At 35.4% G+C, this 23481-nt stretch overlaps 1 protein-coding gene across 10 annotated transcripts in view; it reads left to right on the forward strand.

The window, feature by feature from the left end:
- The window catches only part of EPHA6 (EPH receptor A6), an 811316-nt gene that overhangs the window by 667967 nt on the left and 119868 nt on the right, over window positions 1-23481 (forward strand). For all 10 annotated transcript variants that reach the window (XM_034657115.1, XM_034657124.1, XM_034657119.1 and 7 more), the window contains 2 exons: window positions 1730-1855; window positions 18877-18938. In XM_034657115.1, coding sequence (XP_034513006.1) covers window positions 1730-1855; window positions 18877-18938 — 188 coding nt within the window. The remainder of the gene's footprint in view (window positions 1-1729; window positions 1856-18876; window positions 18939-23481) is intronic.

The raw sequence follows: 23481 nt of genomic DNA on the forward strand, positions 1-23481 counted from the left end.
ATGTACATGAGGGCACATTTTTGCTCAATGACATATACCCCCATGTAGTAGAAATTAGATTCACTGTTCATCAAAATTTACCCCAGAACACTTTCTGGCCTGCTGCTTGGCACTTTAGCCACATCTCTTAATGTTTAAGGGACTCAAACTCTTCTGGACCTTTTTACCAAAGCCTCATAAAATCAACAAGATGAGTTTATTTACACTCTATGGTTTTCTTTCTATGCTTTCTTTAATCCAATGTACAATGAACAGGCCTCACTCATTAAAACATCTCTAAAGATCTAAGAAATGCCGGCTTTTCTTTAGCAACAACTTTCTCCATACAAGCAAGTTGTGTAGAGTGTGGGAGGTATACAAGGTCCCTTTAATCCTGGTCCAAGTTCAAAGAGGCTTTCAATTTTAACGTATTTTAGGGGCAAAATTTGTGTCAAGGGACAAAATGAAGTGTCTTCAAAAGTTCAGGACTTGCTAAAACTGAGCGTGGGAGGATTGATCCCAGGTCTCTATCTGGAAACTGCCCGCCCCGTCGGGGTTTCAGAGGCCCCGAATGATATGCATTATGTACCACCGTCAGTGTAACTTGCTTTTAGGGTATTATTGTGATTAAACTTAGATCTACCATATCAATTACCAGTGCTGCCCATGCCTGTATATTACATTTTCTTCTGAATGACTTTAGTGTCTTTCAGGTCATTGAGGCACCAAATTATAATGCTATTATTCCAAACTGCAGGGTTTCTAATTCATATTCAGAGAATAGCAATCTTCCAGATGGGAAGTGGCTCATTATTTATTTTTAATCTGTAGTGGAACGATTTTGTCCTAGGAGTCTGCAAGCTCGGCAGCACTTCCCCTTCCCGCGCCTCAGTTTGCTAGTCTGTAAAACAAGGATCTGAATGATCTCTGATGTCCTTTCCGGCTCTGACAGTCTTTTATTCTACAATTCATGATATAATCTTATGGATAAACTTCCAAATAGTTTACTTTTTGTTTTTTGGGGGTTTGTTTTGTTTTTGATTTTTGTTTTTTGTTTTTGTNGTCTTTTATTCTACAATTCATGATATAATCTTATGGATAAACTTCCAAATAGTTTACTTTTTGTTTTTTGGGTGTTTGTTTTGTTTTTGATTTTTGTTTTTTGTTTTTGTTTTTTTGCTTCAAAATAGCGTTCTTGAAAATGAAAAAGCATGTGGTTCTACCTTTGCAAACTCTCATGTCTTCTCCTGAAAAGTATAACAAATGAAAAATTGTATATATTGTATATATTGATTTCCTTGCCACTATTTCATAATTGCTGTACGGTATACAAGTTTTCCTCGTGTTCAGCACTACTGCTGACATACGTAAAGCAAGGCGCTGGCCCTTTCAGTGCAGCTCTGATGTCCCATCCTGCTGTGGCTGTCCTCTGTAACTCATGGGGATGTGCATTCTGCAAATAGACCACCTCAATGACTTATTTATATCCACTTTGTCAAATGGGGGTTTAGAACTTTTATCTGAGCCGTGTTTGATTGTAACTAGTTAAGAGTAGCTTTCTTTTCAAAAACTAGGTTGATTTTTTTTAAGATTTGTGAATAAAAATGCATTCTATTCCTTTTCATTTTATCACTTCCTTTAAGGTTTGATGTCTTTATTAATCACAGGTTTTTTTTTCTTCCCAGTTAAATGATCAACAACTTTTCCACAAAGAAGATTTTGATTAATGTCCATTTTTATCTCTTAAAAGGATCCTTCCCGGCCATTGGGGTGGAGGCGTTTTGCCCCAGCTTCCTGAGGGCAGGGTTTTTAAATAGCATCCAGGCCCCGCATCCAGTGCCAGGGGGAGGATCTCTGCCCCCCAGGATTCCTGCTGGTAGGTATTTCAGGTGAAGTTTTCTGCCATGCAATTGAAAAACCCACGAGACAAAAATGAATATTTCTATATTGCTGGAAGGAAATACCAGTGACTTTTCTCTAATGCAGGGACCACATTTAGGATATCTACTGCTTTGGAAGTAGCAGAATGAAGTGGAAGACGGGTCCGTACCTGAGCACCCAACTAGCATATGCTGCTGCTGCTCCTAGAATAATTTTTACATGAATAAGAACTAGAGCTTTAAATCCCAAATTTTGTAACTCAAGAATGAAAGTAAAGATAAATTTGAGCTACTTTGCCACTTGGAATTGGCTAGCAAAGAGAATTAAAAGCAGCGATTATTAACAAAGAGTAATTCTATATTTGGATGAGTTTATAGAGGTTTAATTAAAATTTCATTTCACTAAAGAGAAATGATTGGAAAAAAAGAAAGTAACAAATTCGGAAAAACCTTTTGAAAAAGAAAATTAATACTCAGTTTCCCCTAAAAATATCAATCTGACCAAAGCTGTATTTTATTAATGAGAGAAAATATAGGAATTGAGCATTTTAAAGTGCAATTTCAAAGTTTAGTATATCACTTTTTAGATTATCCGTGGTGCTGTTTCAGTCACAAATTGTTTTTTCCCCTCTCATTTTTAAGATACCCAGCTGCCTTCTTCAGTTTTATGAAGGATACAAACCTGCTTTATATTTTATATGTGTCTTAGCAAAATAGAATTAAGATATTGATGCTTGGAGTTTTATTTATCATAATTCTTGTGTTTTTTAAAAATAATACTTATGCCACAAATTATGGTAATAACACCCATGTATTCAGGAGAGTCTGGCCTAGCCAACCAATACTGGGAACGTTTGAAGACACTAGGAAATCCAACAAAAACAAAATTCCAACGTGCACGTTTCTTGCTTTTCTTGACAAAATTATACCAACAAAGCCTAAGATTATTACGCTTACATTTTTCTGTTGCTTTTCAGTTACCCTTGCCTGTTTAATTAAAACATACAAAATAATAAACCATAAATGCGCTTTGATGTAATTTGGTTTTATCATTGGGTAATTACTGATTGATAATGGTTGGAAGCTTTGTGGCCAACAAGGCCACTGATAGAGTAGGAACCAAAATTATGTGAATTAAAAATTAGCAATTTTAATTCTAATGAGTGCCACTTATTTCCTCTGTAGAAACAAAACTGGTATCAATTGCACAGAAATGTTATCATTCTTATTGTTGGTGGCGAGGGTGGTGTTGATGCAAAAGACAAGAAATAAAATCTATATAAGCTAAGCCCTGAGTTACCTGCAAATATAAAAAGGCAGTTTTCACATATATTATTAATATCTCAGTGATTGGAATTGGGGAATGGATGATTTGTAGTTTAATGGCTTAATCCTTAACTCTTAATGACAGATCTTGGTGGATTTAGGTATGTTTGGCAGAAACGACGTTACAAAGTTCAGGAGAGATTTGAATTATTCAGCATCACTGGTAAAAGTAAATAAATAAATAAATAACCCTTGTCATTTAACCACTGAGAATGATAGAAGAAAGGTGATGTTTCTCTAACATATACACGGAAACAACTTTCTAGAGAGAGATCTGAAAGAACACTCAAGCACTCTATTCTTCTCGTCTTTAAGCCAAATTTGCCTCCAGCTTTCATAGGAGAGAAAACTCAGTTCAGTTTTCATGACTTACATACAATCAGGTGTAACAAAATTGCTTCATAAAAAATTTATAGATCTAAACTTGTTCCTGTTCCCTCAAACTGAAATTAACTCAACTCACTTTTCCTGGCTTATATCACTTTGATAAGTGATCCCTGTACACTTCCTCTGGCACTTCTCAGTAATGAGTGCTACAATTTCAAAGGTAATTTTTATCCTCTTCCATTCATCTACAGCTTATTTCCCAAGAATTTCCTTTATGATTTTGTGTAAAGAGTAATGAAGCAGTAATCATGAGAAGTGTTTATTCTTTCATATTTTTAAAAAGTATTTGCTGTCCAATAGATGAACTCATAACCCTTCAAGTTTAGGACATCATCAAGAAAGCATCTCCTCCCTTGACCTGTACCATGGTTTTTTAAACAGTTAGCCAAAGGTTGATGGCCACGGGGCAGCAATTAATTTGCTTTCTCCCAATTGATTGTATTTCACAGTACTTTCAGGGTCTCAAAAGACATTAGCTGTGTCATTCAAGGAATCACGAAACCTGTTCTAATGATGGAGCTAATTTAGTTCCCAGTCTCTTATCTTAATCAAATTTAAATGAGATATGTGGTGCTGTCTAGTGTAAAATAGTTTCTTCACATTCATGTCACACTGTGCTATCAAGGAGCAATGTTTTTATAGTAGTTATTTTTACACTGACTGCAATAATGAGAGAATCGTTGACTCATGAGACCCAGAAAGTGGATAAGCCTGAAGTTGGTATTTATGTAACTGTTGTCAATTGTTTATACTGTTTATTATGACCTTTCTCTTTTCTAGAAAGGTCATAATAAAGAGTGATTATTCTTATTTCCAAATAGAGAAGAACACCAGAAAGTAATTGGCTGAAAATTGAATAGCAAGTATTGTCATATATTTAATGCAATGGCTTTCATATAGTAGTTACCCAATGAGTAAGAAAAGTCACAGGAAAGAAGAAGAGAGGAGAGGTGAGAGGAGATAAGGGAGGGAAGCTGAAAGAGAAGATAGAGTGACGTAACTGCTATTATATTTTTTTAAATCAAAGTCTTCCTCGCTGTACTCTTCCCTGTTAAAATCAAATTCTGCCTCCCTGAAAAGAATTGATGTCCTTCTTTTAAATGTGTAATCAGGCATATACTCTAAAATGATAATAAGTTGCCCTCTTTGCTCAATCTAGTTATTTCTTTGATTTAATTCTGTAACCAAACAGTATCTGAAAGTTGGATAGAACATTTTTATATGCCACAGAGTACTGGTTACACATAGGGTCTTAGACTCGTGGCTTACCNAATAAGTTGCCCTCTTTGCTCAATCTAGTTATTTCTTTGATTTAATTCTGTAACCAAACAGTATCTGAAAGTCGGATAGAACATTTTTATATGCCACAGAGTACTGGTTACACATAGGGTCTTAGACTCGTGGCTTACCTATGACAGACTCTGCCTCTACCCAAACCCTTTCTGCTTTTTGCAATTTCATTTCACATACCATATACAAATAAAAGCAGTGTGATAAAGTCATTGAGAGATAACATTATGCAGTTATAATGATGGGGTAATATATGGAAGTTTCCTGATTTAGTCTTCTCTGTCATTGCACAGCAATAACTATCTAACATCATGTAATATCTTAAATTTACACTAAGATCCAAACATTACAATGTGTCTTAAAAACTAGACTTATTAGTAAAATATAAAGGCATATTCATTATCTAATAATTACTCAGAAAATAATATCCTAGGTGGGTATGATTAGATCAACAAAATTCTAAGTTACATTTTTCTAGCAGTTTTCTGTCAGTTATGGGAGATATATTTTTCACTAAAGAAGTAAATATTATGGGGTGCCTGGGTGGCTCAGCCCTTAAGCATCTGTCTTCGGCTCAGGTCATGATCCCAGGGTCCTGGGTTCGAGCCCCGCATTGGGCTCCCTGCTCAGCAGGAAGCCTGCTTTCTCCCTCTCCCACTCCCTCTGCTGGTGTTCCCGCTCTTGCTGCCTCTCACTCTGTCAAATCAATAAATAAAATATTTAAAAAACAAAAAGTAAATATTATATGTATTATTATATATATGATGATTACAACATATATATGTGATTCAAAACCAAACTAAAAGATATACTTCACACTAACATGATTTGTCAATTATAACCAAAGTCTGTGAAAGAGAAAATAAAGGAAACAGGCAGCATATGGGATTTAGAAACAGATAAATTCTGAAAGAAATCAATGTCCAAGATCTTCCTAATACTTCCTTTGTGGTTAATCTTGGAAGCTCTTTAGTTGTGGGGGGACTATTCTTCTGAAACACCATCTGTTTGTCTGCCTGTTCTTTAAATACAATGCTGTATATAAAACACCTCTTTTGACATTTTTACCTGAGCTTCTCTTCATTGCATTCCATGTGTTAGGGTCAAAATAAATGGCAATGATGGAGAGAATCAATCCCGTGAGACTCCCTGTCTGCTTACACTGAATCAGATAACAAGACGTATATGAATACATGGGGACTCAAACACCAGATTTGCAATCATTAAATGTATAATTGATAATGATATGTACTATTAATTATTTTTTACCATTTGAAAAAAGATCTGAATGAGTCTTATACTCAAATAGCCAGACTTTTTCATATCTTCATGAGTGTCCCCTGACTCACAAAGTTAGGAAATGAGTTCACAATCCAGTTTTCTATAAACTGATAACAGATTCAACTAGACCATTTCTATAGCAAAGGCCTTACAGAGCTGAGCCAATATTAAAATGTNAAGGCCTTACAGAGCTGAGCCAATATTAAAATGTCTTCAAAGTCCATTAACCATGATTATCAATATTTTCCTTTCCATATTTCATGTGAAAACCTATCTGATATGGAGTTAGGGCAAATATTACATGCGCTGTTATTCAGGGAAAAATGTTTCTTATTTAGAAGGCATATAGTTTAAATGGTAGAAATAAGTTAGGAATGCTAAGTAAGGTTGAAACTGCAGAGAATCTCAGATCTAAGAGTATAATATTATCAGACTTTGATGCATACAGAGGACTGCAGAAAAGCAGTAACACAAATATATAAGACTAAGTGGCAGACTTTGAAGGAATATACAATAAGGTAAGGAAAATTGGCATTAACTCAGTATGCCAAGGGAAATCAACAGTGGAAAATTATATAACTTTTAAATACAATCAAACTGCAGTTCAGAAAAATCAAACCATTTCATTTTTTATATGTTTAGGCATTCTAAAAAAAGGTCAGTAACTTTGCTTGAGATCCATAATTTGACATTTCAAAATTAACCATTTCTGACAAAATAATTTCTATAGTTTGGCTATAGTTCATCTGAGGATGATTATTCTTTTTATATTTTTCTGTAGTATGTATGACAATTGGCCTTATTTTATCTGTAACAAAATATTTTTGCAATCAGTGTACGTAAGGTTAAGAGATGGTGGTTTACTTTTTAAGTAAAAGATCTTCAAGGGGAAAAAAGCCCTTTAATTTAAGGGTTTAAATTTTCTACATTTCTGCAGTTGATAATGTTGCCAATTACCCTGAATCAGGTGTGTGTTAATGAGCGTTTGCAAGTACCTACTTAAACCAAAAACTAATTATAAAAGGTATAGGAAAAACTGGATTAAATGTGCAAAGTAAAATCCTGAATAAATGATTCAAAATGTGAACTATGGTTAAAAAAAAAGGAAAAACTTTCATTTGGATTCCTAAGTCCTGGTTTCTTTATTCCTTGCCATTTGAGTGATTCCAAATAGGACCCAATAGGCCTTAATCAATACACATTTGTGCAGTTCTCCCTAGAGAACGCTCCTCCTCGAAATTTTGTGCATCTGCCGCTTCAGAAGGAAACTGTGCAGAGCTGCAACTATTAAAAAAAAAAACCTAGGATGCGGAATCTGGGGCAAGAGTGGGCAGAAGACCAATATGATTCTATTTCAGGACTGAGATGTGGCCTAGAAAAGAGAGGGTCACTGATAAAATGACAGAGAGACCACACCCAGCCAACAGAAGCACAAGGAAGGTGACATAAGTGATTGTATTTCTAGTCATACACCAATAAACAACCCCTTTAAAATATTTTCACACTGTTATTGCTACATTAGAGGCTTATTTAAAAACACCTTGTGGGATATACTGATAGCTTCCAAAACCTGTGCAAGAGGGGCTGGCCAGATAATGTCATGGTTGCGTTCAATCTGCTTCCTCCATTGCTTGAAGCCATTGGTTCCAAAGACCATGGTTCTTTGGCTTACCTGAGGAGAAATACCCGAAAGCTTAGAAAATAATTTAAAACTTTAAGGAAGACAACTTGAAGATAACACTTGGGATAAGAAAAGTCAGGATGGGAGCATACATAAAACTGAAGGTCTAATTCCAACTTTCAAGTAACATTCAGTTTATAAAAACTTTATTGCGATTTAGGAGTTTAAGGACTCTTATAGAGTCCTGTTGTTGTAGTAGGAGAGGTCATAGACTCAGATTCCTAATGGATTATACTTTGTTTCGTGGCCAAAATAACAGACTCTTCACCAAGAAAATTGACTTATGATCATATATGTAAATATTTGCATATTTCAGGAGGCCTCTGGACACCTTGAAGTCGATAAATGAAGAATCTCAGATTCTTAAAAACTCAATGTTTTTACATGAAGTTACGTTTAGTTGACATAAATGAGCATCATTATCTTTATGCAAAATTGACAGTGCATTTAAAAGAAAAATTTTAAAAAACAGAGCTTCAGGATGCATTTGATATCAAATTCTTGAATATTTACAAAGAGAATTTCTATTTTTTTTCTTCCAGAGGACGTGAAAAATATTAAAAGAATCTTTAAGTGATCTCCAGATTTTTTAACTAGTTCTCTTTTACTTCGTCTTTACTAGTACTTTTTACTATTTTCAGATTCTTTAAATAGTTCTAGCCTTTGACCTTAGCTATGCATTCTTAATAGCATAAATGTTTCTTTTTCTTAATATCATTTGAAGAAGTTTGCATCTTAAAAATCTGGTCCTTATTTATATGACTGTTTAAATTCTCGGTTGAGAATATATATCTACGCCCTAGAGATCTTCATGTTTTCTTATTACAAATTGTGTCATCTATTTTTTATGCTGTTCAAAGAAACTGTCAACACTTTCAAAAGATTCATCCCAGAATCATTTTCTTTTCACAAAGAAAAATTCTAAAAAAACTTTATACAGCTTGCTAAATTAGCTGAGTCTCCATGTGAATCAGTGTTTAATCTTTGTGTTGGTGGGAATTGTTGTGTCTGTGTGTGTTCACCTTAACTGGAAACATGATAAGAAACCGAGCTGCTCAAATGCCTTTTCCTCTCCCACAGGGCTGCATGCATGGCCTCATGGGCTGCTGGGCCACTTAAGAATGAACATAAATAAGTGGGAATAGGCCAACCCTGTTATAAAACATGTCATATCTCAGCATTCATTCTTGTGCCATGTAGGAAAAGCATGGTAGAAGTTGCTTGGTGGGGCGCCTGGGTGGCACAGCGGTTAAGCGTCTGCCTTCGGCTCAGGGCGTGATCCTGCCGTTATGGGATCGAGTCCCACATCAGGCTCCTCTGCTATGAGCCTGCTTCTTCCTCCCCCACTCCCCCTGCTTGTGTTCCCTCTCTCGCTGGCTGTCTCTCTGTCAAATAAATAAATAAAATCTTTAAAAAAAAAAAAGAAGTTGCTTGGTGGCACAATGTTTGCTTTTCCCAGTTCTGTACATGGAGGTCTTAAAGAAAGTGTAATTAGCAAAACTGAACTTTCTTTTTTTTTCCTTTTTAATTAAATCTCTTGCAAAAATTACAGAAAAGACTCAAAAATAAGTAGTAACTTTCCTACAAAGAAAAAAGGAAAGTAGTTGGTAATTTAGTTTATATCATAGATGTGCTTCATTTAGTAAATGTTTTCTGCAGTATAATTAATATTTTGCCATAAATAACCTATGTAGTTGGTATTAAATATATCCTCTCTAGACATTTGCTTTATTTTTAAATTTTGTGTTGATTTTCTTTTGATTAGTGAATGACAGATAAGACCAAAAAACCAAATATTTTATTAGTTATGTAACCATAAGACACTTCTGAAGCCAGAAATGGAAGCATAACATTTGAAACGCTATTGGAAAATATGATACCTTCTCTCAAAAGCTCCACGACTCTCTCCTAAAACATTTCTTTGTAAAGGAACCTCAGAATCATTATCATAAATTGATGTGTGAGGATGGGGAAAGCAAAATCTAAAGGTTTTTCCAGCAAGTTTCCTTAGCATGTATTTCCTGTTTCTATAGAATATTATAGTGCTTTAGGAGGCTTTAAAATCAATGAACTTCTCAAGGACAAAACATCTTTGGGAGCAACACAGTGTCCAGTTCATAATAATTTTGCAGGATGTGTTTCTAAGATGAGGGACAGACATTTAGGATAATGCTTTATGTTTCTAAATTATTAATGCAGACCCAAGTACCATTTGGGGGTGTAGCAAGATGGTTAAGCATTCAGACTCTGGAGTCAATCTCCTGGCTTCAAACCTTGGCTCTGTCAGTTGCTCACTGTGCATCCTTGGACACGTTTCTTAAACTTTCAATGCATCTGTTATCTGAGCTGTTAAATTGAACTAGTAATTATACTCACCACAAGTGTTGGTATGAGGATTAAATGAGTTAGCACATATAAAACTCTTAGAACAGTGCCTGGCATATTAGAAAAACTTATTTTTTTTAAAGCTAGTCATTATCTATGTGCTAAGTTAAATGTAGTAGCTATTGTTAAATTATCTACACAAAAGGTTTTCACAGAAAATAAAAAACAAAGGCAGCATAAAATTATTTATTTGACATGTGGCTTAATTTTTTTTTAAGATTTGTTTATTTATTTTAGAGAGACTGGAGGGAAGGGCAAAGGGAGAGGGAGAGAATCTTCAAGCAGACTCCCCGCTGAGCATGGAGCATGACTCAGGGCTCGATCTCATGACCCATGAGATCATGACCTGAGGCCAAACCAAGAGTCAGATGCTTAACTGACTAAGCCATCCAGGCACCCCTGGTTTAATTTGGTTTTGAACTTAGATATTACACTATATTTCAAGTCATGAGAATTGTCTGATGCATTTTGTTCTTCTCTACAAAGTGGTAATTAAATAACTGATCATACAATAATCAATTATATACAATAATCAATTAATTATTGTATAATCTTTTCTTTCACAATGGTTGAAAGCAAAAAGTCATACATCAGATAATTTCTAAACATGTACTTTTAATTTGATCATTGTCATTATAATACTTTTGTAAATATGGATGCAATACAAAATCAAGAAAGCCATTCTTAAAAATGCATATGTCATTAAAATTTTGCAGTATGGTTAGTGTCTTATAGTGGAAACAAAATCTAACATTAGGCATCTTTGGCAGTAACTTTCATTGCCAACAAGACACTTCTAATTAAAGAGAAGTCTTTTTGCCCATATGGTAATTTTCAGTAGAAAGGCTAGTACTGAATGTTACTGAAGGTAATTGATGCAGATAGTATGCCACAGCTCTCTGGAACTGGCAGGAAAATTATGTTTCATTTCTTTAGCCTCACACCTTTCATTTACTCTGAAACAAATCTAGATTAAGAAATGCCACAGTTTTCATAAATGCAATCCCTCCTCCTAACTTCTGCTCAGCTGTTTTACCAGTGAATAAAATAATTTATTCTTTAGCATTTCTCTCAGGGCATTTGGATCACACCTAAATTTAAAAAATGAAATAAAGAAATTAAGACAAAGCATGGAACCAAATCAACATAGTTATCATAGAGATTCAGGGGTTTCAAATAGCTTTAAGGTTAAAATCAATTCCAAGTTGGGGCACCTGTGTGGCTCAGTCGTCAAGCATCTGCCTTCGGCTCAGGGTGTGATTCCGGAGTCCTGGGATGGAGTCCCGCATCAGGCTCCCTGCTCCACTGGGAGCCTGTTTCTTCCTCTCCCACTCCCCCTGCTTGCATTCCCTCTCTCACTGGCTGTCTCTCTCTTTGTCAAATAAATAAATAAAATCTTTGAAAAAAAATCAATTCCAAGTTAACCATAAAACATATTGTTACAGGTACAAATATGTAGGGTACAGAAGATGCAACATGGCTTGTTAGATAGGAATAAGAATCTATTTCTTACACTAGCTATTCCTAAGAAACTGTATGTTATAGTAAATCATTTAAAATAAGAAAATGCCCATTTTGATTATGTTACTCTACTCTAGGAGAAACCATTTTGTTCTTTAAAGCAACTTCGAACCTGTCGATTTCAGGTGTATAGGATTTTTTTATTATTATTATGTTAAGTTAGCCAACATATAGTACATCATTAGTTTTTGATGTAGTGTTCAGCGATTCATTCGTTGCATGTAACACGCGGTGCTCATCACAACACGTGCTCTCCTTAATACCCATCACCTGGCTATCCTATCCCCCCACCCCTCTCCCCTCTGCAACCCTCAGTTTGTTTCCTGGAGTTCAGACTCTCTCATGGTTTGTCTCCCTCTCTGAATTCTTCTCATTCAGTTTTCCCTCCCTTCCCCTGTGGTCCTCCCAGCTATTCCTTATGTTCCACATATGAGTGAAATCAGGTGTATAGGATTTAAATAGACTTTTGAGACCATCTAGAAAGCTCCTAAATATACTGATTGTAGTCATTTTCAGTTATGAATCTTTTTAACTCTGAAAGCCACTTCTTAATTTAGGATTCAAAATCTAGGCCAGTAAGGTAAGATGTGATATTTGCATTTATCCATTCATTCTTTAAGCTGTTACTGGGTGATTCAGTATGTAGTATAATGTACTATTCTCTGTGTTTTAAACACATTATCTCATTTAATCTCACATATAACACAATGGCAGAAGTGTTATTATTATGTAATAATATGTAATATACAAATATATAAATGCATATGAATATGGAGACAGGCAGTAACATAAGTGAGTTATGAAAGTTCACTTGTCCAAAGTGCAAAAGCCTGCAATATCACATTGTCTGACTCTAATCCCACAACTTCTAATTGCACTGTGCTGAGCACACAAGGGATAATGTAACCAACCATCCAAATTGGCCTGAGACATGAGAATTTCAGTGCTAAAACTGGGAATTTACTATATTACATAAAATGTGTAACTAGTGGTCATTTTTACTTTGCCATAGGATATAAAAGAATTTTCGTGTCAATACCAAACTACAAAAAAATGGAAATGATCCATTTTTATAAAACTATTTTTTGCTACATGACAGACAAATATAATAAGAAGGAAGAAGCAGATAATTGTGCACAAAAAGGAAGGGAAGCAAATGTACACCAACATTTTTAAGTGCCAACAATTGTCAGACACTGTGTTAAGTATACATTTTCTTATCTAATTCTTTGAAAACCATATGTAGTAGGGAATATTATCCTCATTTTATAAATGCAAAAACTGAGAGAGCGAAAATAACTTGCCCAAGATCATGTAGCTAATAGGCAGCAGGGCTAAAATTTGAAGTTTTCTTTGTCTTCAAATCCATATATTGTACAAGGCAAAGAATTTAGAATTTATTAATTTGCCATTCTGTTATTTCAGTAACTCTTTTCTTGGTCTAGAATTAGTCATAGAGAACATCTTTATGTGTGTATTCCTTCTGGCATTCCATTTAAAAAAAATGAAACTCAGTACCTATCCTGTGCCTAGTTCTGTGCTCAACACTGAATTTGCTGAGAAAAACTATGCACAATTCCTGACCTCAGGGCATTTAGAGTGGGAGGCAGACACCTCCATAGTAAAGACCAATACCATACCATAAGTGTGTCATATAACTATTTGATTAAGATGTAAAGGGAGGAGAAAGCAAACAACCAAGTCTTCCTAAAAGGGAAAAAGATTCATAGAATTGACAGTGGAGACAGTATTTAAGCTATACTTTTTCCTTGTTAAATATATGATTTTACAGTGAGAAGGCAGTCTTCCAGGGAAGAGAGGGAGGTACAAGTCAAGTCACACTTCATGAATTGTAAGTCCCCTAGAGAATGGGAAGGAAGTAGGGGACTGGGGAAGGTAAAAATGACACTAGAACATAAGTAGAGGAGAGATTGTGAAGGAATTTATTGCCAAGAAGTTTAGACTTTAATCCTGCAGCATACAAAACAATAAGTAAAACAGGTTTTTAAAGGAGGAGATGAGGCATTAGCTCTTTATAGTAATTGACTGTTTACCTATTTCTGTTCCCCTTTCCACTATACACTCCATGAAAGCAAGGATCTTGTATTGATTGAGGATTTGTTTTTTGTTTTGTTTTGTTTTTAGAGAGAAAGAGCACAAGCACACATCCGAGGGGGGAGGGGCAGAGGGAGAAGAAGAGGGAGAGAATCTTAAGCAGACTCCACGGAGCCTGATGCAGGGTTCAGTCTCATGACCCTGAGATCATGACCTGAAGCAAAATTAAGAGTCAGACACTTAACCAACTGAGCCACCCAGGCACCCCTGTTGGAGGATGATTCTTTGGAAGCCAGAGGAGTACTTGATATATAGTAGGCATTAAAAAAATGTTTGATCCATCACTAAATGTTTGAAATAATGGTTATATAAGTGTTAGCAAGTATAACCAGTAACTGATGATTGTAATAAGTGAAGCAAGAGAAAACAAAGGCAGAATATGGGCAGAGATAATTTTATATAGAACCAGCACAGCTTAATAACTTATGGACTAACAGGGTTTAATAAAGTGAGAAGTCCAATATTACAGTAGGATTTCAAACCTGGGTAACTAGATAGATGGTGATGTTTTAACCCCAACAGGAATATAGGAGGGAAAAAAGTTCAGAGGAAATGTTAAAAGATTTGATTTGAATTCACTTGAGCATAAGATTCCTTTGGGACATGATCTGATAATGGACCAGGCAACAGTATAGGGGAAAAAATCATTCCCCAATTTTAGGACTTATCTTGTGAATAAAAATAGTTATTTAAGGGGCGCCTAGGTGGCGCAGTCATTAAGCATCTGCCTTCGGCTCAGGGCATGATCCCAGAGCCTGGGATGGAGCCCCGCATCAGGCTCCTCTGCTGGAAGCCTGCTTCTTTCTCTCCCACTCCCTCTGCTTGTGTTCCCTCTCTCGCTGGCTGTCTCTGTCAAGTAAATAAAATCTTTTAAAAAAAGTTACCTAATATGTTATAACTTTATATAATATGGTCATCCATATTTTTGAATGCCTTAGAGGAATAAGAAATTTATTCTCAAATCCATTTGAGATTATAATTATAATTCACTATCTCTACAGCAGAAAGGGGGGAGGTAGAAACAGGTTAAAAATGAAACCTGTCAATCCAAGTTGTCACTACAAATTTTATTACATGGTAGACAAAATAATGACATGATAGAATGTTAAATAAACCAGAATTGATTTAAATCTGTAATAGAGTTTGGAGGTCACTGAGATTTCTTTAGATTCTTGATATTACTGACACCATATTAGAAATGGCCAAGCTGATACAAAATACTACATCCACCAAAAACTCGTTACTTTTATGAAAATGTTAAATTTCTGTAATCCCCTTCTTTCACAGATCTTCTTGAGGCAAACAAACAAAAACACTATTTCACTCGCAAAATATTTTCAAGTTTCCTTACATTTGGAGAATGCTTTTCTTCACTGTTCTTTAACAACACAAGAAAAATATACTCTTACCATCATGTAGTTTCTCAACACCACCCATATCAAAATCATCTTAAGTATTGGGGAACTTCAAATTTTTCAGGAAAAAAAATTAGTCAATAGTCCATTGAAGTCCCAATTAAAGAAAATAATTTTCTCTATAACAGAAGAAGATGATCTGGGATTTTGTGATTCAATGTGTTCAGGTTATAAATAAGTGATTTCTTCCAAGGTTTTGATTCCAATGCAGTGTAAGATATACATAACCATTTCTGGGCTATTTTTTTTAAAGATTTTATTTATTTATTTGACAGAGGTAGAGACAGCCAGCGAGAGAGGGAACACAAGCAGGGGGAGTGGGAGAGGAAGAGGCAGGCTCATAGCAGAGGAGCCTGATGTGGGGCTCGATCCCAGAACGCCGGGATCACGCCCTGAGCCGAAGGCAGACGCTTAACCGCTGTGCCACCCAGGCACCCCCTGGGCTATTTTTGAAGGAAAATGAAAGAAATTCAGTTTTTGTGTAGAAGTGCTTTTCAAAATTTCTTAAAGCAAATTGATGAGCCTTCTAAAAAAAGGTCTAGGAATTTTGAGACTTGACTAACATTCAAGAATCTTGGAGTTTGTCCACCGACTTCAGTACAGTGCAAATACTAAGTTAATTCTGTGATTCTGTGACATGAAGCCTTTGGGAAACTGGCTAAAATTGTAAAAAAAAAAAAAAAAAAGGTGAGAAAAGCTGAAATATTTTGAAAATATAAAAAGAATCAATCACCTCCAAATATATTTTCCAAGAGCAATAATGTATAATTTTTACATATTTGAAAATAAGACAAAGCACTGTTTACCAAGAGACTTCTGTCACCTAGCCACATTTTGGAAGCCACAGGCCATCCTGTCATAATTTCCCTTATGCTTATCTATTTTGTTGATGATAAAATGTGATCATAGACTGTAAAGTTGCTTATAATCCTCACAGTGTAGCTAACCTCCCTATAGAAAACCACTAGGAAACAAATTACAGGTTAGATGCCAGCAGTATTCTAATAAAACAGCTCCTTAGTTTAATAATAGCAGCTCTAAACTGATGTTACTGCAGAAAAAACAAAAGATGCAGAGCTCAGGTATGAAACTTCTAATTCACAAGAAACTAGGGGAGTCTTCATTTGATTCTTTATTATCTTTAATGAGAAGATGAAACTTGTCACTGATGAATTTCAAGATTGCATAAAGTATCTCCCAAGGAGTTATAGATAGAACTAATTTCAAAGTACTTGGTATTCACATAGATTAGAATCTTGCTCAAATACTTAAGAGTTACTCTCTAAGGAATGAGGAAAATTGTTGAGAAAAATCAGCTTGTTACTATAAAGCACCTACCCTGCTCTTTTACGGGACGCTGCTTTGAGAAACCTAGTGACGGGATACGTAGCCTCTGTGGGAAGTTAAGAGAGAGAAACAACCTCACATAGAACCAGGTACAACATTTCATAATGCAGACAACAGATGTGACGGGAATGCCACTATAGGAAATGTCACCATGGAGGACTTTCAAGGAAAAGGTGCAGTATATAAATTCTGGGGAGATGTGAGATGAAATTAGGGAGAGAAGCAAATCGGTAGATAATCCTGGGAGGGGAATACCAAAAGGAAAGAGGAGACAGGATTGAACCAGTATAGATGATAATGACAGCTATTGGAACAGGAAATGGTAGGGCTAGTTAGGAGAGATGAGGTCCAACACAGGAGGATGAACCTTACAGCTTTGATCTATAAATTATGTCTGAGAGGCACCTATGGCATAAAAGTTAAGAGCTTAAGCTTGGAGACACTCTGCCTGCCACTGCCACTGCCACTAACCAGCTGTTTGACTCTGGACAAGTACTTTAATTTTCTACCCCCCAATTTCCTTATCTGTGTAATAGGGCTAATAATAATTTGTATCAATACAAGGGAAGTGCTTGGAAGCTCTTTTTATTGTATCAAGACTGACATTCTTTGGGAGAGGATTTTTTGTACATATATAAACAAAGTATGTTTCTCTGGCAGCAATGGTCAAGGTAGATTAAAAAGATGTGACTCTGGGCATGTGAACTCAGGCAGTCACTGTAGTAACCCAGTGTTTCCCCTTAACTTCCATGATCCATTATAATTGAAACTGGAATATTGGTCTCAGAATTTTCATGTTTAAGTATAAAAAATGATCTTTTATTTTCTCTATCTTGCTAACCAAGTTTTTGCATCAGCCTCCTGTTTCCGAGCTCTCTAAAACCAATAGCCAAATAAAAGATTTCATGACAGTCAGATTTAAAACCTGAATCTTCTAGACCTTGCTACAATAGTGCTGACAGTTCATTTGACCTCAGTATTTTCTGATAAAGTTCTGTATCTGTATTTGGGTGAAATTAATGACTTTGAGGAACACTATGGAAATCCACCAAAATAGAAAATTTCTTTGGATTCTAATACTATGCATGATAAATTGGGAGTTTTATTACTACATTTAACCTTTAGCACATCTTTCTTTAAAATATAGATTCAAATGTAAAATCTAGCATTTGCAGACATTGTACTAATTTGTTACCGTCACCCTTTTTAACCCATAAGGCTTTGAGTTCATAAAAGGGACATGAATTATAATATGAGATCTAATATTTCCATCATTGGTACACATAATTTCTTTCCAGATCTTTTTTTTTTTTGTATTCATGAGGGAAAACCTCTGTGCACAGTGCAGATTCAATTGCTAAAAATTTCAATGAGAAGCAAGAAATATAGAAGTAAAAAGTAAATGTGTCATGCATGTTTATTTCAGGTAAATATCATTTTCCCTTCATCTGAAATGAGTTTATCTTTTAAACTTGAGCAATTTGGTGGAACAAATAGATTCTTTCTTTGAAACAAACCTAAGTTATGTATGTCAAATATTCTACCTAATAGAGATATTGGGAGCTGTAACAGTTGCAAATAGATATGATAAAGAAGAAATAAATGATGTTCAGTTTCTGATTTTAGCTTCTAACTAGACTACAAAATCAGAGTTACTTATTTTTCATGTACTGCCGTCATTGTTATGTTGATCTAATCTATGTCCAATAAAGACATGATCAAGAACTCTTGCAAAGCCCACCAACTTCGCAGCATTCATCAATCTGCTGACATTTTTCCACTTAGAAGCCCTTAAAAGCAGACTATGACTGATGGTTTACAATTTCTTAAAAAGAATTTATACATTTCTCCTCTCTGCTTTGCCTTAGGAATAGTTCAGAAACGCCCAGTCTAACGTTTCGAGACATGTACCAGAACTACGAGAGCAGCCTCAGTAGCTGCATAAACCCTCACCCTAGCTTGTTGATGGTCTTTTAAGGAAAAGCTCAGGACAAAGAGAACATAATCTAAACTGATGGCAGGGCTTTGGAAAAGGAAATGCTTAATTCCTTTGTAATTCGTGTTCTTTTTATGAGCTCAACAGAAATAATGCTATAAAAAATGGAGAGATGCCTATGTATAGTATTAGCATGTTTGTAAAAGCATGTTGGAAAGTGAAGTTCCTATTAATAAAATACCAATAATTCAGCGGCCACAGCTGGAAATCTCTAACTGCAGCACATCTTTCTGTAATTGCTCTAATCCTTGTGTGTTCTCGCTCTTTTTGCAGGCAGACCAGTAATGATTGTGGTGGAATATATGGAGAATGGATCCCTGGACTCCTTTTTGCGGGTGAGGTATTCTTTTCTGATGGCATTTAAATAAGCTATTCTGAGTTCTAGATTTAAATCATTTATCATAAATTAATTTTTGCATAATGTTATTCATGGATTTTTTTCCCATGAAGAATAGCAGTATTTTCTCTAGGGTGCATTTCTCTGAAACTGTGATACATTAGTGTGTTACTAACGGGAGGAGTATATACATATAATAATATAATTGATTTCTCCTATAAATTCACATGCCATATTAATATATATATCTCAAACGATGTTATAAAGAGATTAAATGAAACTCAGTGGCCTCACATAAACATTCATTGTGCTTTTATCACATTTAACTATTCAGTATATTTTATGCATGATCTAGAATGCCGAACCCCTTAAATTGATGTATATTTACCGGTAATGACTCAAGTTCATATCAGAAAACTGGTTTTATCCCTCTTAAACTCATTTGCCTGACTTTCAGAAAACAAAAGAAATACAACAAAACTCTGGCAGAAATCTGTTTCAGAACAAAAATTTTTAAAGCACTCTTCATAAAGTGACTTATCCTAGTGCTTGCTTTAGCAGCACGGGTACTGAAGTGACTTATCCCTGAGAATATGGTGTGTACAAAAATCCTTTGTCTCGTATAGTAGTAGAGAATAACAGAGCTGAGAAGGCACCATGAAGTTATATTTCAAATGTATTTATAATGTCTTTAATATTTAAAAAGCCATCACAAGCTACAAAAATATTCATTGATAATAAAAAAAACCCAGAAATATAAAAAATAATCACTACAATAAATATTTTTCATCCCCAGCAGAGGTCACATATTTGAATGTCACTGTATTCTTAAATATTTATCTATCTACAGAGACAAGACCATTTTTCTTATTATAACATGACTGAACTTTTGCTGTTTGGAATGTGTTACACTATTTTTTAAATTTTTTTTTATGATGTTCAGTTAGCCAACATATAGTACATCAGTGTTACACTATTTTTTATCTTCCTTTTCATGTGATAAAAATGGTCTCGAGCATTCTTCACTTTATTTTTTGCTCCATGTTACTTGATCAGGTTCTTCATCTCACCTTTCTTTTTTTGATCTCATTTTCATTTATTTTTCTTAAGTTCGTGCCCCCTTCTTCCAACCTCTCTCAATATTAGCAGTGATGATGTATTTACCCTGTGACTGGACTTGATGTCCAGATTCAATGCCAGAAACTGAATTCAGCAAAGTCGCCCAGTTATTGCAGAGCAATACTCCTCGTACAGTGCAGACTCTCAACCAAGTATGCTCTTTAAGGCGAAATGAAATTCATAGGTGTTTGGGAACATGAACTATTTGGGGTTTTTTTCTGTAGCCGTTCTCAGAATGTTATTTTATCGCTTGTATTCATTTCTCCTGTAAATGTGCTAAATTATTTTAGAATAATTTATCAGGACCACCTATGGTACTTTGAAATGCATATATAGTTAGGCCCTTCCATTCTGTTTATTCCAAAGCTCATTTTTATCAGACACATACCAAAAAGACTTATTCTCTAATGATGCTTGGGATATGTTTTGGGGGTTTTTTTGTATCAGCTATATCCTAGAGCTGAATATAATGGCAAATATTGTAGCACATACTCAGTCTAAATTGCTGCTGAAAATTGGATCGAATGACTGCCACAGCAAATTAGGAGAGAATTGGTAGCTTCAGGTATACTTTTATCCTGCTGAATCCTGAATTAATTAAAATACGTTATAAAGAAAAGATAGTATGTTCTCAATAAAATATTTATTTATAAACATCCTACTACATGTTTATAAGTGGTATATTTCATGATTTAAAATTTAAGAACAAATACTTTTCAGCTCTTATGCATTATGTAGGAAGCCACCATACAGTCTGGGAAAGAATAGATGTTCAGTTGATGGTCACTATCATTACCGCTGCTATGAGAATCTTAATATATGTTAGCTCACCTTGACTCTGTCACTTACCAGTACCGTGACCTTGTGACTTGGGCAGGTTACTAACTTGTCTGTACTTCTGTTCACTTAACTATAAAATGGGAATATTAACAGCAGCTACCACATACAAGTGTTGTGAGGATTCATTGAGTCGATTATTATAGAGCCTTGTAGAATAATACATGACATATTGTAAGTGGTAGAGTGAAGATTCAAACTCAGGTCCCTGACTCAAAAAGCGATGTTGTCATATGCTTTTTTTTTAAATCAAACTACTTATTACTTCTTTTTATGAGTTCATTGCCATCTCCCGATGTGAACTTATGTCCCATCTGCATGGAGAATTTCTATTAAAATAAAAATCATGTGCATGTGAAAAAAAAATCCATAGGGCCAAATACTCCCTTCTTACCCTTTTTTAATATTCTTACCTTTTTTTTGTAATCATATCTCTTTTATCCCAGAAGCTCAAAGTGCTATATAAACTTTATGTCAATAGCAGATACTCAACTCCCCATGGCAAGCAGAAATAAAATTTATAAAGATATATATCCCACAAATTCTCAAAAACGAACTCATTTTTCAAACTATTGCTTTAGAATTTGATAATGGCAGCTTCTGTGAGCACAGACAGAGGAAGTGGCTAAGTGCATTGCATTGTAGGGAGGCTATCCATGGCTCATTAATAGCATTCTGTGCTTACTAGAAGCAGAAAAGATTTCCCTTTGGTCTCCCACATATTTGAAAATCACTTGTTTACTGTTTTATATGAAAGAGTGGTAGCAAAACTAAGTACAAAATTACAATCTAGTGCCAGTGGTGGTGGCTGGCTGGCTGTGATATTGCACTGGATTCATAAATCTTCTACTGTTCAGGATCCTTATGGACATTCCTCCAGATACATTGGCAAGAGGTGGTGTAGTTAAGTGCCTATGTTTGTGCGTGTTTGCATGCACTTGTGTGTGTGTGTGTGTGTGTGTGTGAGCATATGCAGAAGGGATGTGGGTGGGTATGTAACCATATGTGTGTTTTTAATTTTAAAATAAAATGCATCCTGACTTAGCAAGCAGAGCATCAGCCCTGCTTCCCAGAATGTATGACCTCACTGATGTGCAACTAGTCCTAACTTTTCCAAAGAAATACGCTAGTGCAAATTAAGTGTAATCTTGACTATCATCTCTCTACAGTCTCTCTCAAACTATGCATATGAATTTCATAAACACTTTTTGTGGCACTTACCTGACAACTGCTTGCCCTTAAATCTTTGGACTTCCATTTTTATAACAATATTAACAAGCAATTCAAATAAAAACAGTTATAAAATACTTAAAAACTTTAAGATAACAAATGCCAACCACAAAAATTTATTCCTTCATTTTGTAACATTTGTTGAGTGTGGATTGGTTTATCAAATCACACAATTCAGTTATGCAAAAATATAATACCACTGGTTCCAGTATGTCATATTGAGTGTTCATGCTATGGCCTCTTGCAGCCACCTCAAATCCTTTGATATGAGAGAAAAGATACAGATACATTATTTGCAAAGCACGATCACCTGAGCAAACAGGAGTGTCATCCATATACGACAAAAAATGTGGGGGGAGATTAATAAAAACAAAAACCAACAAGATCAGATTGAGTAAGGAAACCATATTTCAAAATGTAATCGGGAAAGGATGCCTAGGAGCAAGAAGAATGTGTGGAAGGAGGTGCTACCAAATGATTTGAAGATACAGAGTAGGAATAGGATGGGCTGGTCTTTGGGAGATGATGAGCTTCATTTCGGTCAGATTCCATTTGTAACATCTATGGAACATGCAGTGAACATGTCCAGACAGCAATTAGAAATACAAATCGGAAGCTGAGGAGAAAAATATTGACTAAAGTTTAAGATCTGGTAGCCAGCAGCATAAAAGTGGTTATTAAATCCAAACCATGATATTTTCTAGGAACAAGTTTTAGAGAAAGGCAAGGAGCTGAACAAGGTTGGAACTCTGTGGCATGCCAACCTGAAGAGGAAAGCAGGGTGGAGTCTCCAAAGGTGACTAAGAATCAGTGGTCAGAGAGGAACAAGAAGGGAAATGAGGACATGGAATCCTGCACACCAGGCAGGAGCAAATAAGGAATTGTATCAAGTGCAGCAGAGAAGTTCAGAAAAACAAAGACTGAAAAGCATTCATGGGATTTACCACTTACAAGGTCCTCAGTGATCTCAACAAGAGCATGTTTAATGGGTTGGTCCCTGGCAGAAGTCAGAATACATAGGGCAAAATGAGAATGAAAGATGAATCGGAGTTGGTAGTAGAGACTTTTTTTTTTTTTTTGGTGAAAAGTGGGTGAAATAGCAAGGCAGGAGAAAAATCAGATGCTAGTAGACAAAAAGAATCATGAAGGGTATTTTTTTAATAGAAAGAAATTTAGACAATTTATACACTGGGGGATAGGGAATTAAAGAAAATGCATTGGTAAGGCAAACTATCTCAGGAGATGGGAAGGTACAAAGTCAAGGACCCTGGTGGAGAATTGACTTTGTGTAGTAGAAGCATCCGCATCTTCCAAGACTAATGGGGCTGTGTGTTGTGGGTCTAGAGAGATTTATG

This window comes from Ailuropoda melanoleuca, chromosome 1 (genome assembly GCF_002007445.2).
Source record: "Ailuropoda melanoleuca isolate Jingjing chromosome 1, ASM200744v2, whole genome shotgun sequence".
NCBI classification, from domain to species: domain Eukaryota; kingdom Metazoa; phylum Chordata; class Mammalia; order Carnivora; family Ursidae; genus Ailuropoda; species Ailuropoda melanoleuca.